At 42.8% G+C, this 12,557-nt stretch overlaps 1 protein-coding gene across 5 annotated transcripts in view; it reads left to right on the forward strand.

Annotated features, from left to right (window-relative positions):
* PHTF1 (putative homeodomain transcription factor 1) overlaps positions 1-12,557 on the forward strand; it is a 49,862-nt gene that overhangs the window by 21,716 nt on the left and 15,589 nt on the right. For all 5 annotated transcript variants that reach the window (XM_070077842.2, XM_089300118.1, XM_070077849.2 and 2 more), the window contains 6 exons: positions 2,711-2,867; positions 6,210-6,347; positions 7,822-7,981; positions 8,812-8,985; positions 9,096-9,185; positions 11,481-11,702. In XM_070077842.2, the coding sequence (XP_069933943.1) occupies positions 2,711-2,867; positions 6,210-6,347; positions 7,822-7,981; positions 8,812-8,985; positions 9,096-9,185; positions 11,481-11,702 (941 nt within the window). The remainder of the gene's footprint in view (positions 1-2,710; positions 2,868-6,209; positions 6,348-7,821; positions 7,982-8,811; positions 8,986-9,095; positions 9,186-11,480; positions 11,703-12,557) is intronic.

A 12,557-nucleotide genomic window follows, 5' to 3' on the forward strand; every position in this document is an offset into this window, starting at 1 on the left:
CCGGCGCCGCCAGGTGGAGGATTAGCCTAGTGAGCCGTGGCGCCGGCACTATATTTGAATTTCTAACATAAACCCTGCATGATCGTGAATTATTTTTTTGCTTTGTTGTTCACTTTGTTAGCATTTCAGCCATTTATTCAACAGATACTTAGTGCCTACTATCTGCTGGGTACTGATGTGGGTATAGGGGCAAACAAAACACAAAAATCCCTGCCTTCAGGATGCTTACTTTTTTATTTTTTAATTTTTTAACTTTTATTTAATAAATATAAATTTCCAAAGTACAGCTTTTGGATTATAGCAGCTTCCCCCCGCCCCCATAACCTCCCTCCCACCCACAACCATCCCATCTCCCTCTCCCTCTCCCATCCCATTCACATCAAGATTCATTTTCAATTATCTTTATATACAGAAGATCAAGTTAGTATATACTAAATAAAGATTTCAACTGTTTGCATCCACGCAGAAACACAAAGTATAAAGTACAATTTGAGTATTAGTTATACTGTTAATTCACATAGTACAACACATTAAGGACAAAGATCCTACATGAGGAGTAAGTGCACAGTGACTCCTGTTGTTGATTTAACAATTGACACTCCATAATTTATGTCATCAGTAATCGCCCGAGGCTCTTGTCATGAGTTGCCAAGGCTATGGAGGACTTTTGAGTTCACCAACTCCACTCTTATTTAGACAAGGTCATAGTCAAAGTAGAAGTTCTCTCCTCCCTTCAGAGAAAGGTACTTGCTTTGATGGTGCGTTCTTTCTGCTGGGATCTCACAGAGATCTTTCATTTAGGTTTGTTTTTTTTTTTTTTTTTTTTTTTTTGCCAGAGTGTCTTGGCTTTCCATGCCTGAAATACTCTCATGGGCTTTTTAGCTGGATCCGAATGCCTTAAGGGCTGATTCTGAGGCCAGAGTGCTGTTTAGGACATCTGCCATTCTATGAGTCTGCTGTGTATCCTACTTCCCAAATTGGATCCTTCTCTCCTTTTTAATTCTATCAGTTAGTATTAGCAGACACTAGTCTTGTTTATGTGAGCCCTTTGACTCTTAGACCTATCAGTATGATCAATTGTGAACTAAAACTGATCACTTTGACTAGTGCAGGATGCTTACTTTTTAGTGGTGAATTTATATCCAAATTCACAAGTTATCAGGGACAGGACTTTTTTGTCTTGGTGGTGCCATTTTTATGTTTGGGTATCAGGATTTTATTAAGGCATGAAATACATTTGATAATTTTCATTTTCTCTACACAGGTACAGTTTAGTCTGAAAGGACTCATGTAAACTTGTCTGCCTATGGACATTTGTGGAGATAATTTTGAATATTTTTGCATTTGTTTCATTTATTTCTTTGAACTTTCCATATGCATATACAAATAGGCAGTATAGGAATGAGGACTCTGGAGTCTGAGAGTTAGGTTCAGATCTCAGCTTTGCTGATTGCTTTCTGTAAAACCCTGGGCCTGGGGAAGAATTCTTCCTGTGAGCAGAACAGCACTTCACAGTGTCTTAAACAGCATCTTGTTGTTTTGTGGTGGAATTCTCTTAGAGCACCTAACTTATCTTGTTACCAGAAAGGCTGATTTTTTGTTATTCTTTTTAAATAATTAATAATTTAAAAAAAAATTTTAAAATAATTAAATAATTTTTAAAATAATTTCACTTTTACTTGACAGGCAGAGAGAGAAAGAGAGGAAGAGAAAGAGATCTTCCTTCCAGTAGTTTACTCCCCAAATGCCTGCAATGACCAAATGTACCAGGCTGAAGTCAGGAGACCAAAACCCAGTCTGGGTCTCCCATGTGGGTGGCAGGAATTCAAGTACTTAAGCCATTGCCTGCTGCCTCCCAGGGTCTGCACTGGTGGGAAGCTGGCGTCAGGACCTAAAACTGGTTCAAACCCAGACCCTCTGATACGGGACATGGGCATGTTGACTGCTAGGCCAAATGTCTACCCCATCCCATTTTTATTTTCTTTTCTAAAGGATAGGTTTTTGTAGAAACAATTTGTATTAAGTAGCTGCTGCAGTGCTGGCATCCCCCATGGGCACTGGTTTGAGTCCTGGCTACTCCACTTCCAATCCAGCTCCCTGCTAATGCACCTAAGAAGGCAGCAGGAGTCCTTGGGTCCCTGCCACTCACGTTGGAGACCTGAAGAAGCTATTGGCTTCAGCCTGTGCCAGCGCTGGCTGTTGTGATCATTTGGGGAAGTGAACCAGTGGAAGGAAGCTTACTCTCTTTCTCTCCTTCTCTCTCTCTCTCTAACTCTGCCTTTCTTTCTTTCTTTTCTTTTTTTTTTTGACAGGCAGAGTTAGAGACAGAGAGAAAGGTCTTCCTTCTCCATTGATTCACCCCCGAAATGGCTGCTACGGCCAGCGCGCTGCGCTGATCCGCAGCCTGGAGCCAGGTGCCTCTCCTGGTCTCCCATGGGGTGCAGGGCCCAAGCACCTGGGCCATCCTCCACTGCCCTACCGGGCCACAGCAGAGAGCTGGCCTGGAAGAGGAGCAACCGGGACAGAATCCGGTGCCCCAACCAGGACTAGAACCCAGGGTGCCGGTGCCGCAGGTGGAGGATTAGCTAAGTAAGCCGTGGTGCCGGTCTAACTCTGCCTTTCAAATAAATAAAATAATCTTACAAAAGAAACAATTTGTATAGTTACTGGAATTAATTTTAAAGGTGAAATCTTGTGTTGTCCTTTTCAGTTATAGCGATTGTGTTATATTTAATGATGCCTATTGTGAACGTAAGTGAAGTACTTGGACCCTTGTGCCTTATGTTACTCATGGGAACTGTCCACTGTCAAATTGTGTCTACTCAGATAACAAGGCCATCTGCAAACAATGGAAATCGGAGAAGAAGGTAAGATGACAAATTACGTTTTAATTGTATATTTTCTGGAGGAGGTATTATAGAGACAGAATATTCAATTAAGTTTATTTAAATTTTGGGCCTGCAACACCAGTATTCCAGACGGGTGCTCTACCTCTATCTAGTCCAGGTCCTTTCTGTTGTGCATGGGAAAGCAGCAGAGAATGGCCCAAGTGCTTGGCCCCTGCCACCCAAGTGGCAGATCAGGATGAAGTACCTGGGTCGGTCTTGGCTTCAACCTGGACAGGAAGCAAACTAGCGGATGGAAGACTCATTCATATTCTCTCTCTCTCTCTCTCTCCCCCTTCTTCCCCCCTCCCTTTCCTCCCTCTCCCCCCTCTCCCCTCTCTCCCCCTTCTCCCCCTCTCCCTCCTTTCCCCCCCTCCCACTCTTCCCTCCCCCCATGTAACTCCATCTTTCAAATAGATAAGATAAATCTTTAAAATTATTTAAATTCATCTCCTTTTGTACATATTTTTCATTTTTTGGCTTAAAACTAAAGGCTTTACTTTTCACTTTTCTCCTTGATGCTAAGAAGCCTTGTTATAAATTTTTAATCCCAGGTGGGATTTTACCATTTGGTACAGTTGTTTAAAAGAGATACTCGTATGTTGTATTATTCTTTATTAATATTTATGCCAAATAATGATCTTATTTGAAAGTAAGAATTACACAGAGAAAGAAGGAGAGGCAGAGAGAGAGAGGTCTTCTGTCTGATGGTTTACCCCCCAGATAGGTACGACAGCTGGAGCTGCGCTGATCTGAAGCCAGGAGCCAGGAGCTTCTTCCGGGTCTCCCACACAGGTGCAGGGGCCCAAGGACTTGGGCCATCTTCTGCTGCTTTCCCAGGCCGTAGCAGAGAGCTGGATAGGAAGTGGAGCAGCCGGAACTAGAACTGGCGCCCATATGGGATGCTAATGCTTCAGGCCAGGGCGTTAACCCACTATACTACAGCGATGGTCCCCCAAATAATGATCTTTAAAACGCTTTCTCTTTGAAATTCAGCCAGTCAAAATTTGGTACAACTTTAGTATAGACAAGGATCTTTGAAGTATGTTAGGTTAATGCTACTAAAAATTTTACCATTTTTCAAAAATATATAAGTATTGATTTTCAAGTGATCTAAAATTTGACTTTTTTACACATTTAATTAATGATTATCTTATATATGTGAGTATCCAAAAAGTGTATTATTTTTTCTTAAAATATTTCTGGAATTTTGCTCTCCCAATTTGGTGCAGAAAATTTCAACATGCTCTTGGTTTCCTCCCTCCCTCCCTCCCTCCCTCCCTCATTTATTTATTTATTTAAAAGGCAGAGTTACAGAGAAGGGGAGGGAGAAAGAGAGAGTGAGCAAGCCAGGAACTGGGATTTCATTTTGGGTCTCCCACGCTGGTGCAGGGGCCCAAGCTCTTGGGCCATCTTCTGCTTTCCCAGACAATAACAGAGAGCTGGATGGGAAGTAGAGCAGCCGAGTCTTGAACCCTTATGGGATGCTGGCACTGCAGGCAGCGACTTTATCTGCCATGTCTCAGCGCTGGCCCCAGTATCTATCCTTTTTTTTTTTTTTAAAGATTTATTTATTTATGTATTTGAAAGAGTTACAGCAAGAGAGGTAGAGACAGAGAGAGGAAAATCTTCCATCCACTGATTCACTTCTGAAATGCTGCAGTGACCAGAGCTGGGCCAGGAGCTTCATCTGGGTCTCCCATATGTGTGCAGGGGCCCAAATACTTGGGCTGTCTTTTGTTGCTTTTCCCAGGAACATTAACATGGCGATGGATCTGTAGTAGAGCAGCCATGTCTCGAACAGGCGCCATGTGGGATGCTGGTGCTGCAGATGGTGGCTTCACATCTTGCGCCACAGCACTGGCCTCAGGATCTATCTTTCAGTGGTGTAGGATCAAAAACATTAGTGATCGGTTGCTGTTATTTTGTATTACTCTAATTAAAAATGCCAAAGGAGTAGACATGCATTAAAGAAATTGTTCAGCACCAGCGTTGCAGTGTACCAGGTTAAGCTGCCACCTACAGTGCTGGTATCCCATAATGGTGCCTCTTCAAGACTTAGCCGCTCTACTTCTGATCCAGCTGCCTGCTAATGCACTTGGGAAAGCAGCAGAAGATGGCCCAAGTGCTTAGGCCCCTGCACCCATGTGGGAGACCTGGAAGAAGCTCCAGCCTTGCTCAGGTTGGCCCAACTCCAGCCGTTGTGATCATTTGAGGAGTGAACCAGTGGATGAAAGATCTCTCTCTGTCTCCCGCCCCTCCCTCTCTCTCCTTCTCTAACTCTGCCTTTCAAAAAAAGAAATCTTTTAAAAAAATTGCTCCTTCTACTAGTGCTGTTGAGTGTGCCTGAAAAAACAGGTGAAAAATTTCCTTCAAGTAATGTTTCTGGACAGCAGTTTTAAAAATGACTGAATAGTGGAAAGAAATGGGCACCCAAGAAGGATGTACCTTTCTCTGAAGGGAGGAGAGAACTTCCACTGTGCTTATGGCCTTGTCAAGCCAGTGGATCCAAAAGGGTTCCATAGCCGAGGCAGCTCATGTCAAGAGCCTTGGGTAATCACTGATGTTGTGCATTAAGAGTGTTATTTGTTAAATAAACAACAAGAGTCACTGTGTACTAACTTCCCATGCAGGACCTCTGTCTCCAAAGAGTTGTATCGTGAGACTTAATAGTAAAATTATTTTCAAGAATCACTTCCATTTAGTGTATTAAATGGAGGATAACACTATGTCTCCTAAGTTAAGAGCTCACAGTTAGCTCATAATGTCTAAGAGTGCACAAGAGATGTACCCTCCTTGGGTTCTTCTTTAAAGATGATTAAGTTTCTAAAAGGAAAGAAGGGGAAGGAAGGAAGGGAAAAGAGGAGGGGGGGAAAAAGTGAAATCCCCTTCAAGAAGCAATAACGTAGAACAGCCTTTGTCTAGACAGTTGAGGAACAGTCTTAGTTTTTTTTATTCCATTTCTTTTTTTTTTTTCTTTCTTTCTGTTTTTCTTTCTTGGACTAAACAGGAGAGGGAGGAGGAAGGAAGTGGGAAGAATGGGTGGGAGGGGTGGGTATGATGGGAAGAATTACTGTGATCCTAATGTATTTATGAGATATATACAAATAAAAAATGACTGAAAAAAATGATAGCATAGTTCTGTGGTTTGGGATTTGTCTTTGCCCTTAGTCAAATATTTTTGCATAATATATTCTCGGTGTATGACGTTAACCATTCTTGATTTCAGGTAGTGATCTGTTAGTATAACTTGCTGGAGGGACATTTTGGCAGAAACAGAGAAGTTCTTGTATAATCTAAAGTTACTGAAAATTTTTTTTGTAGAAAATTACGGAAAACTGTAAATGGTGATGGAAGCCGAGAAAATGGTAATAATAACTCCTCTGACAAAGTCAGAGGCATAGAAACTTTGGAATCTGCACCCATTATTGGTGGGGTTTGGCGCACTCTGTTTGGCAACAGGTAGGAGTCTTATACTGGAATGTTAACTTCATTTTACAGTGTATATGATATAATCTGCCCACAGGAGTAAATGGTGTAGGCATTTTACCATTGTGGTGTGATTTTTAAGGGTTGTAGAAGGATTTATTTAGTTAAAATGTTGTCTTTCTGTCACATTACCTATAAATCCAGTAATCTGCCATAAAAATTTAATTCTGTTTGATTATGACTTTTTAGACCAGATATTACAAATATATATATATATACACACACACATACATACACACACACACTCTGAAAGGGTAAATATTTTAAGCCATATCAGATAACATCTAGAGAGAAAGAGGATTTTTTTTTTTTTTTTTTTGACAGGCAGAGTGGACAGTGAGAGAGAGACAGAGAGAAAGGTCTTCCTTTTGCCGTTGGTTCACCCTCCAATGGCCGGCGCGGCTGGCGCACCACGCTGATCCGATGGCAGGAGCCAGGTGCTTCTCCTGGTCTCCCATGGGGTGCAGGGCCCAAGCACTTGGGCCATCCTCCACTGCATTCCTGGGCCATAGCAGAGAGCTGGCCTGGAAGAGGGGCAACCGGGACAGAATCCTGTGCCCCGACCGGGACTAGAACCCGGTGTGCTGGCGCCGCAAGGCGGAGGATTAGCCTAGTGAGCCGCGGCACCGGCCTGAGAAAGAGGATTTTAAAAGGATTTTGTATTCTTCAGTGTGAGGCTGATAACCATTTTAGAATTGGGGTGCAACACAGGAGCCTGCTGTTGATTGGCTTTGGGAGAGACAGGAAATGGATCTCAGACAGATTTTACCTTATTCACAATTTTGCAGGTCTTGACAGCACTATTTCATGATGTACTGATGATTGTGACTTAAAAATAGGTATTTTGTAGTTACTTTTTTGAATATGAAGTGTGTCCACATATTTTTCTAAAGTTATGGTAACCCCCGTAGTTGACATGTTTGAGTTCTTTGTGCTGGGCACCATGCATCCCTGTTCTCAGTGATTTTGGGAGCAGCAGGTATGGTGCAGTCACTGCAGTGTGAAAATGAGTGACTGCACGCTGACTGTAGGCCTTGGAGCTCAGCAGCTGGAGTGGTTTTTCTGGAATAGTCAGCAAGAGGCAAAAGGAGCAGAGGGTTGCTGGGCTTTGAAGGATGGGCTGGGCAGGAAAGGAGAACGTGTTCTATGAGGTGATGCTGGGAGAATCGGGGGAGCACTGTGCACTCGCTTGCAGCAGGGAAGAGAACAGGCTTCTTCTCCTGAATTGACAGAAGTATTTGAAGAACGAACACATATTCTCTGTGAGTCTCTGTGAGCAAATACTGTGTCTTTCTGTACCCTAAGCAAGCCAAAAGCCTGAAAAATGTGATTTCTGAGTTTTCTTGACTTCCGAATACTATATTGTACTTGTCAGAAGAAAGCAATTTCATGGAAGGTTTTTAAAAAATCCAGTTAGTAATCTTTTTTCCTTTTTTTTTAAAAATAGGATTAGAAGAGTGAAATTAATATCTAACAAAGGGACTGAAACTGACAATGACTCAAGTTGTCTACATCCTATCATTAAGAAGAGACAGTGTCGACCAGAGCTTAGAATGTGTCAAACAAGAGAGAAAACAAAATTTTCAGATGGAGAAAAGTGCCGTAGGGTAAGATTTAGATGGATATGATAAAATCTTTTCTTTCCCATTTAAGATATTTCTATTCGTACTTAGACTCTAGCTAGAGATACAGATAGATACTGATAGGTTTGTAAACAGGTCTCAACAAATGAGTAAAACCCCAGGGTCTGAGAAAGAAATGATCACGTAAAGATAGGAGTTCATTCCTAAAATTTCTAGGTCTATACAGTGTTACTGGCTCTGCCACTGATCCAGCTTTGGCAGTTGGCTGGCAGTAAATGGGTTAGTGTAGGCTGCTGCGTCATATTCCACAGAGGCAGTGATGGTGTAGTCTGGACTTGAGGAACTATTTGTTAGGTTAGGTGGAGATGGTCTGCTCTGTGACTCCAGCTAACTACATACTTCTACCTTGTCATTTTGAATGATTTTCTTATGTGTTAGACCGGTAGTAGGTGAATATTGAGCCATTACTGTAACCAGACATTGTTCCAGGTGTTTTGAACAACCCTGTGAGATAGATGTTTTTATGTCATTTCTTTTCAGATAAGGAGACTGAGGCCCCGAGAAATTTAGTAAATTTCCCAAGGATATATAGCTAGTGAGTAGAAGAGCTGTGATCCATGCTTACAGTTTGACTTGTGCCTAAGCTTGTAACTGCCTCCTCATACTGCCACATCCATTAGGCTGTTCAGTTTCAAGTTAATATTTTTCTTTATTGAGATCAAGCACTGTTGAGGTTTGTTTGGTTTAGGTTTCTTTTACTGCTTGGAGGTTTTTGTATGATTTTGTTTTCACATGTGCAGTTCACTGGAGTGTTCTGGGCCTTCCCCTGTGAGAGACTGCTGTTCTCTTTGCAGGAGGCTTTTAGGCGTCTGGGGAATGGAGTTTCAGACGATCTGTCAAGTGAGGAGGACGGTGAAGCACAGACACAGATGATGCTGTTGCGTCGGAGCGTGGAAGGGGCCTCAAGTGACAATGGTTGTGAAGTTAAGAACAGAAAATCAATACTTTCAAGGCACTTAAACTCTCAGGTAGTTTTTATTTTAGTTTACAAAACTGTAAGAATTAATTCCTTAACCACTGAATAGTAACGAGGCACTTGACTTGTTTTCCTGTTGTTTGTTGGTTTGATTTTTGGCAGGTAAAGAAAACCAGTGCAAGATGGTATCACATTGTGCGGGACTCAGATAGTTTGGCTGAATCAGAATTTGAATCAGCAGCCTTCAGCCAGGTAGCGTATCCTTTTGAGAGATGAATATTCAAGGTGTACTCTTGACTGTAATGACTTTGTCCTTTCATTTTGTAACAGGTCCCCTGAAGTTGTGTTTATGTTTGCCTCCCTCCCCCTGCCGCAGTGATCTGGTAGCTTTTAGGTGACTACTCGCCCTCAGAATGAGAATGAGTTCTTTCTTAGTTTGACTTAAAATTTAAAAAGTATCAGATGATGCTCAGAAAGAGGTTACTGGATAGCTAAATGATGAGATTACTAATACTCATCTGGAATATGGAGTTTCTTCTTAAGTATCCTACTTGGGATTGACAGAAGTGAGATTGGACAGATTTTTGAAAAGGACCTCTTAAAGATGTGAGCAATAAATTTCACCATGAAAGCTAATGGGAGTATCTGTAATATTATCGTTCAGAAATGAATGGTAGGTTTTTGCTTTGTTTTGCTTTACAAGGAAGGTAGTTGGGTCTGGGAAAAACTTTTCTATTTAGGTTTGTACTGTAGGAGAGCTGCATACTTTTCTCTGGCTGATTATCCTTCAACATGTTGGGGCTGGGACCCTGGACGTGACTAGGTCTACAGTTAAGGTCATAATATTTAAAGGAGAGAACGTTTTGCGTGTTTTAAAAGGCTCAGCCAAGCCAACCAGTTGATCCCACGACTGTGTTTACAGGAGTCACTCCCATCCCAGAAAACCTTGGTTGAACAGTCCCATGACTTAGCAGCAACTTCTTAGAGGGAGTCTTTTTTTCTTTCTTTCCTTTTTTTTTTTTAGATTTTATTGATTTGAAAGGCAGAATTAAAGAAACAGAGGGAGGGACACAGAGACAGAAAGTCTTCCATCCTCTGGTTCACTCCCCAAATAAACACAACACCAGGGCTGGGCCAGGCCCAAGAGCCAGTAACTTCCTTTGAGTCTCCCACATGGGTGCAGGGGCCTAAGGACTTGGGCCATCTTCTGCTGCCTTCCCAGGTGTATTAGCAGAGAGTTGGATCAGAAATGGAGCAGCTGGGACTTGAACTGGTACCCATACGGGATGCCAGTAGTGCAGGTGGTGGCTTAACCCACCACGCCACAATGCCTATCCCCCACCCCCATTTTTTTTTTTAAGATTTGTTTGTTTGAAAGAGCTGTATATAGAGACAGAGAGAGGTCTTTCATTCACTAGTTCACTCCCCAGGTGGCCATAACAGCTGGTGCTGAGCCAGGCTGAGGCCAGGAGCTTCATCTGGTTCTCCCATATAGGTGGCAGGGGCCCAAGCACTTGTGCCATCCTCTGCTCACTTTTCTAAGCCATTAACAGGGAGCTGGACTGGAAGTAGAGCAGCTGGAACATGAGCAGGTGCCCATATGGGATGCTGGCATTGCAGGTGGCAGCTTTACCTGCTAAGCCACAATGCTGGTCCCCTAGAGGGAGTCTTTTCAAGTCCTGCTTGCTATTCATCTAAGTTTGACATTCAAATATTAAAATACGGAGGCGAGCATTTGGCACTGCTGTTAAGATTCTGCTCGGGACACCCATATCCCATATCAGAGTGCCTGGGTTCGAGTCCCAGTTTTGTTCCTCATTCCAGCTTCCTGCTAATGCACACGTGGGAAGGCAGCAGGTGATGGCTCTAGTAGTTGGGTCCCTGATATCCATGTGGGAGACCTAGATTGAGTTCACAGCTCCCAGCTTTGGCCTGGCCCAGCCCATGCTGTTGCAGACATTTGGGAAGTGAACCAGAAGGTGGCAGCTCACTCTCTGCCTTTCAGATAAATGGAAATAAATACAATTTTTAAAATGTTAAAATATATTGTTACATGAAGCCTCATGGAGAAATGAATATATGGTGATCAACTTATGAATGTTTGTCAGCCATTGCCATAAATAACCTGTTATTTTATTTCAGATATCTTCTTTTTTTAAAAGATGAGTGAGAAACAATTGTGAGCCGGCGCCGTGGCTCAATAGGCTAATCCTCCACCTTGCGGCGCCGGCACACCGGGTTCTAGTCCCGGTCGGGGCGCCGGATTCTGTCCCGGTTGCCCCTCTTCCAGGCCAGCTCTCTGCTATGGCCAGGGAGTGCAGTGGAGGATGGCCCAGGTGCTTGGGCCCTGCACCCCATGGAGACCAGGATAAGCACCTGGATCCTGGCTCCTGCCATCGGATCAGCGCGGTGCGCCGGCTGCAGCGGCGGCCATTGGAGGGTGAACCAATGGCAAAGGAAGATCTTTCTGTCTGTCTCTCTCTCTCACTGTCCACTCTGCCTGTCAAAAAAAAAAAAAAAAAGAAACAATTGTGCTTTCCTTGCAAGGGCTCTAGATCTGGTGTGAATGGCTGCTCTCAAAGCATCAACCTGTCAAGAAGAGACTCAGAAAGCACCCGCCATGACTCAGAGACTGAAGATATGCTGTGGGACGACCTGCTGCATGGCCCAGAGTGCCGATCGTCTGCCACCAGTGACAGTGAGGGGACCCACGTGAGCACTCTGCACTCAGGAACCAAACGTGACCCGAAAGAGGACGTTTTTCAGCAGGTCTGTGGAGGTCATAACCGGTAGCTAGTAGTTGTTGCCTGTGTCAGGTACACTGTCATTTGACTTTACAGTCATCTGAGAAGGTAGATATTGTTATCCTCGATTGTGAGGTCGGCAAACTGAGTATAGCTTGTCAGTCAAGCTATTGGGATTAGAACTCTTAGAGGAAGTACTCTCAAGTTGCCCTAACCTCACTTTTTCTTCTGAATACATTTCTGAGTTATTACTATTTTAAGGTTATTTTTATTTACTTGAAAGGCAGGATTAGAGGGAAGGAGGGAGGAAGGGAGAGAGGGAGGGGGGGAGAGAGAGAGAGAGAGAGACACAGACAGACACGTTGCAGGTGGCAGCTTAACCCACTATGCCTCATGCCAGTCCCCTGTTATTTTTCTTAGAGTGATTCTCAGTGTTCATTTTATATGAACAGGGTTGTTTGATTGGTGTACTTGCCTTATACTACATTTTCCTAACCACAGTGTGGTAAATGAATTTATTATGAAGTGGCAATTTGTTTCTCTAATAATATAAAACTCAAGTTTTTTTTTTACTTTAGGTTTTTATTATCATAAAATCATAGAAATGGAGATTCTTTGGAAGGATATTTCAAACTTCCAAGTAATGTAGGAATTCATCTTATATCTATAGAAATTTTTTTTTACCATCTGTCATGGGATAGTAATAGTTCCTACTTTGGAATATCATGAAACAGCTAATAAGATGATTTAAAGTGCTTAGTGTAATGCCCGCAGGAGTGTTTACCTAGTAAATGGTAGTATTACTGTTACCCCTGTCAGAACAGCAGTCACCATCTACTTAGACACTCCTGGAGCTGGAGTGCTCGTGATTCCTGATACA

Source organism: Oryctolagus cuniculus, chromosome 7, assembly GCF_051225735.1.
Source record: "Oryctolagus cuniculus isolate XC-2025 breed Fujian yellow rabbit chromosome 7, ASM5122573v1, whole genome shotgun sequence".
In the NCBI taxonomy this organism is placed as follows: domain Eukaryota; kingdom Metazoa; phylum Chordata; class Mammalia; order Lagomorpha; family Leporidae; genus Oryctolagus; species Oryctolagus cuniculus.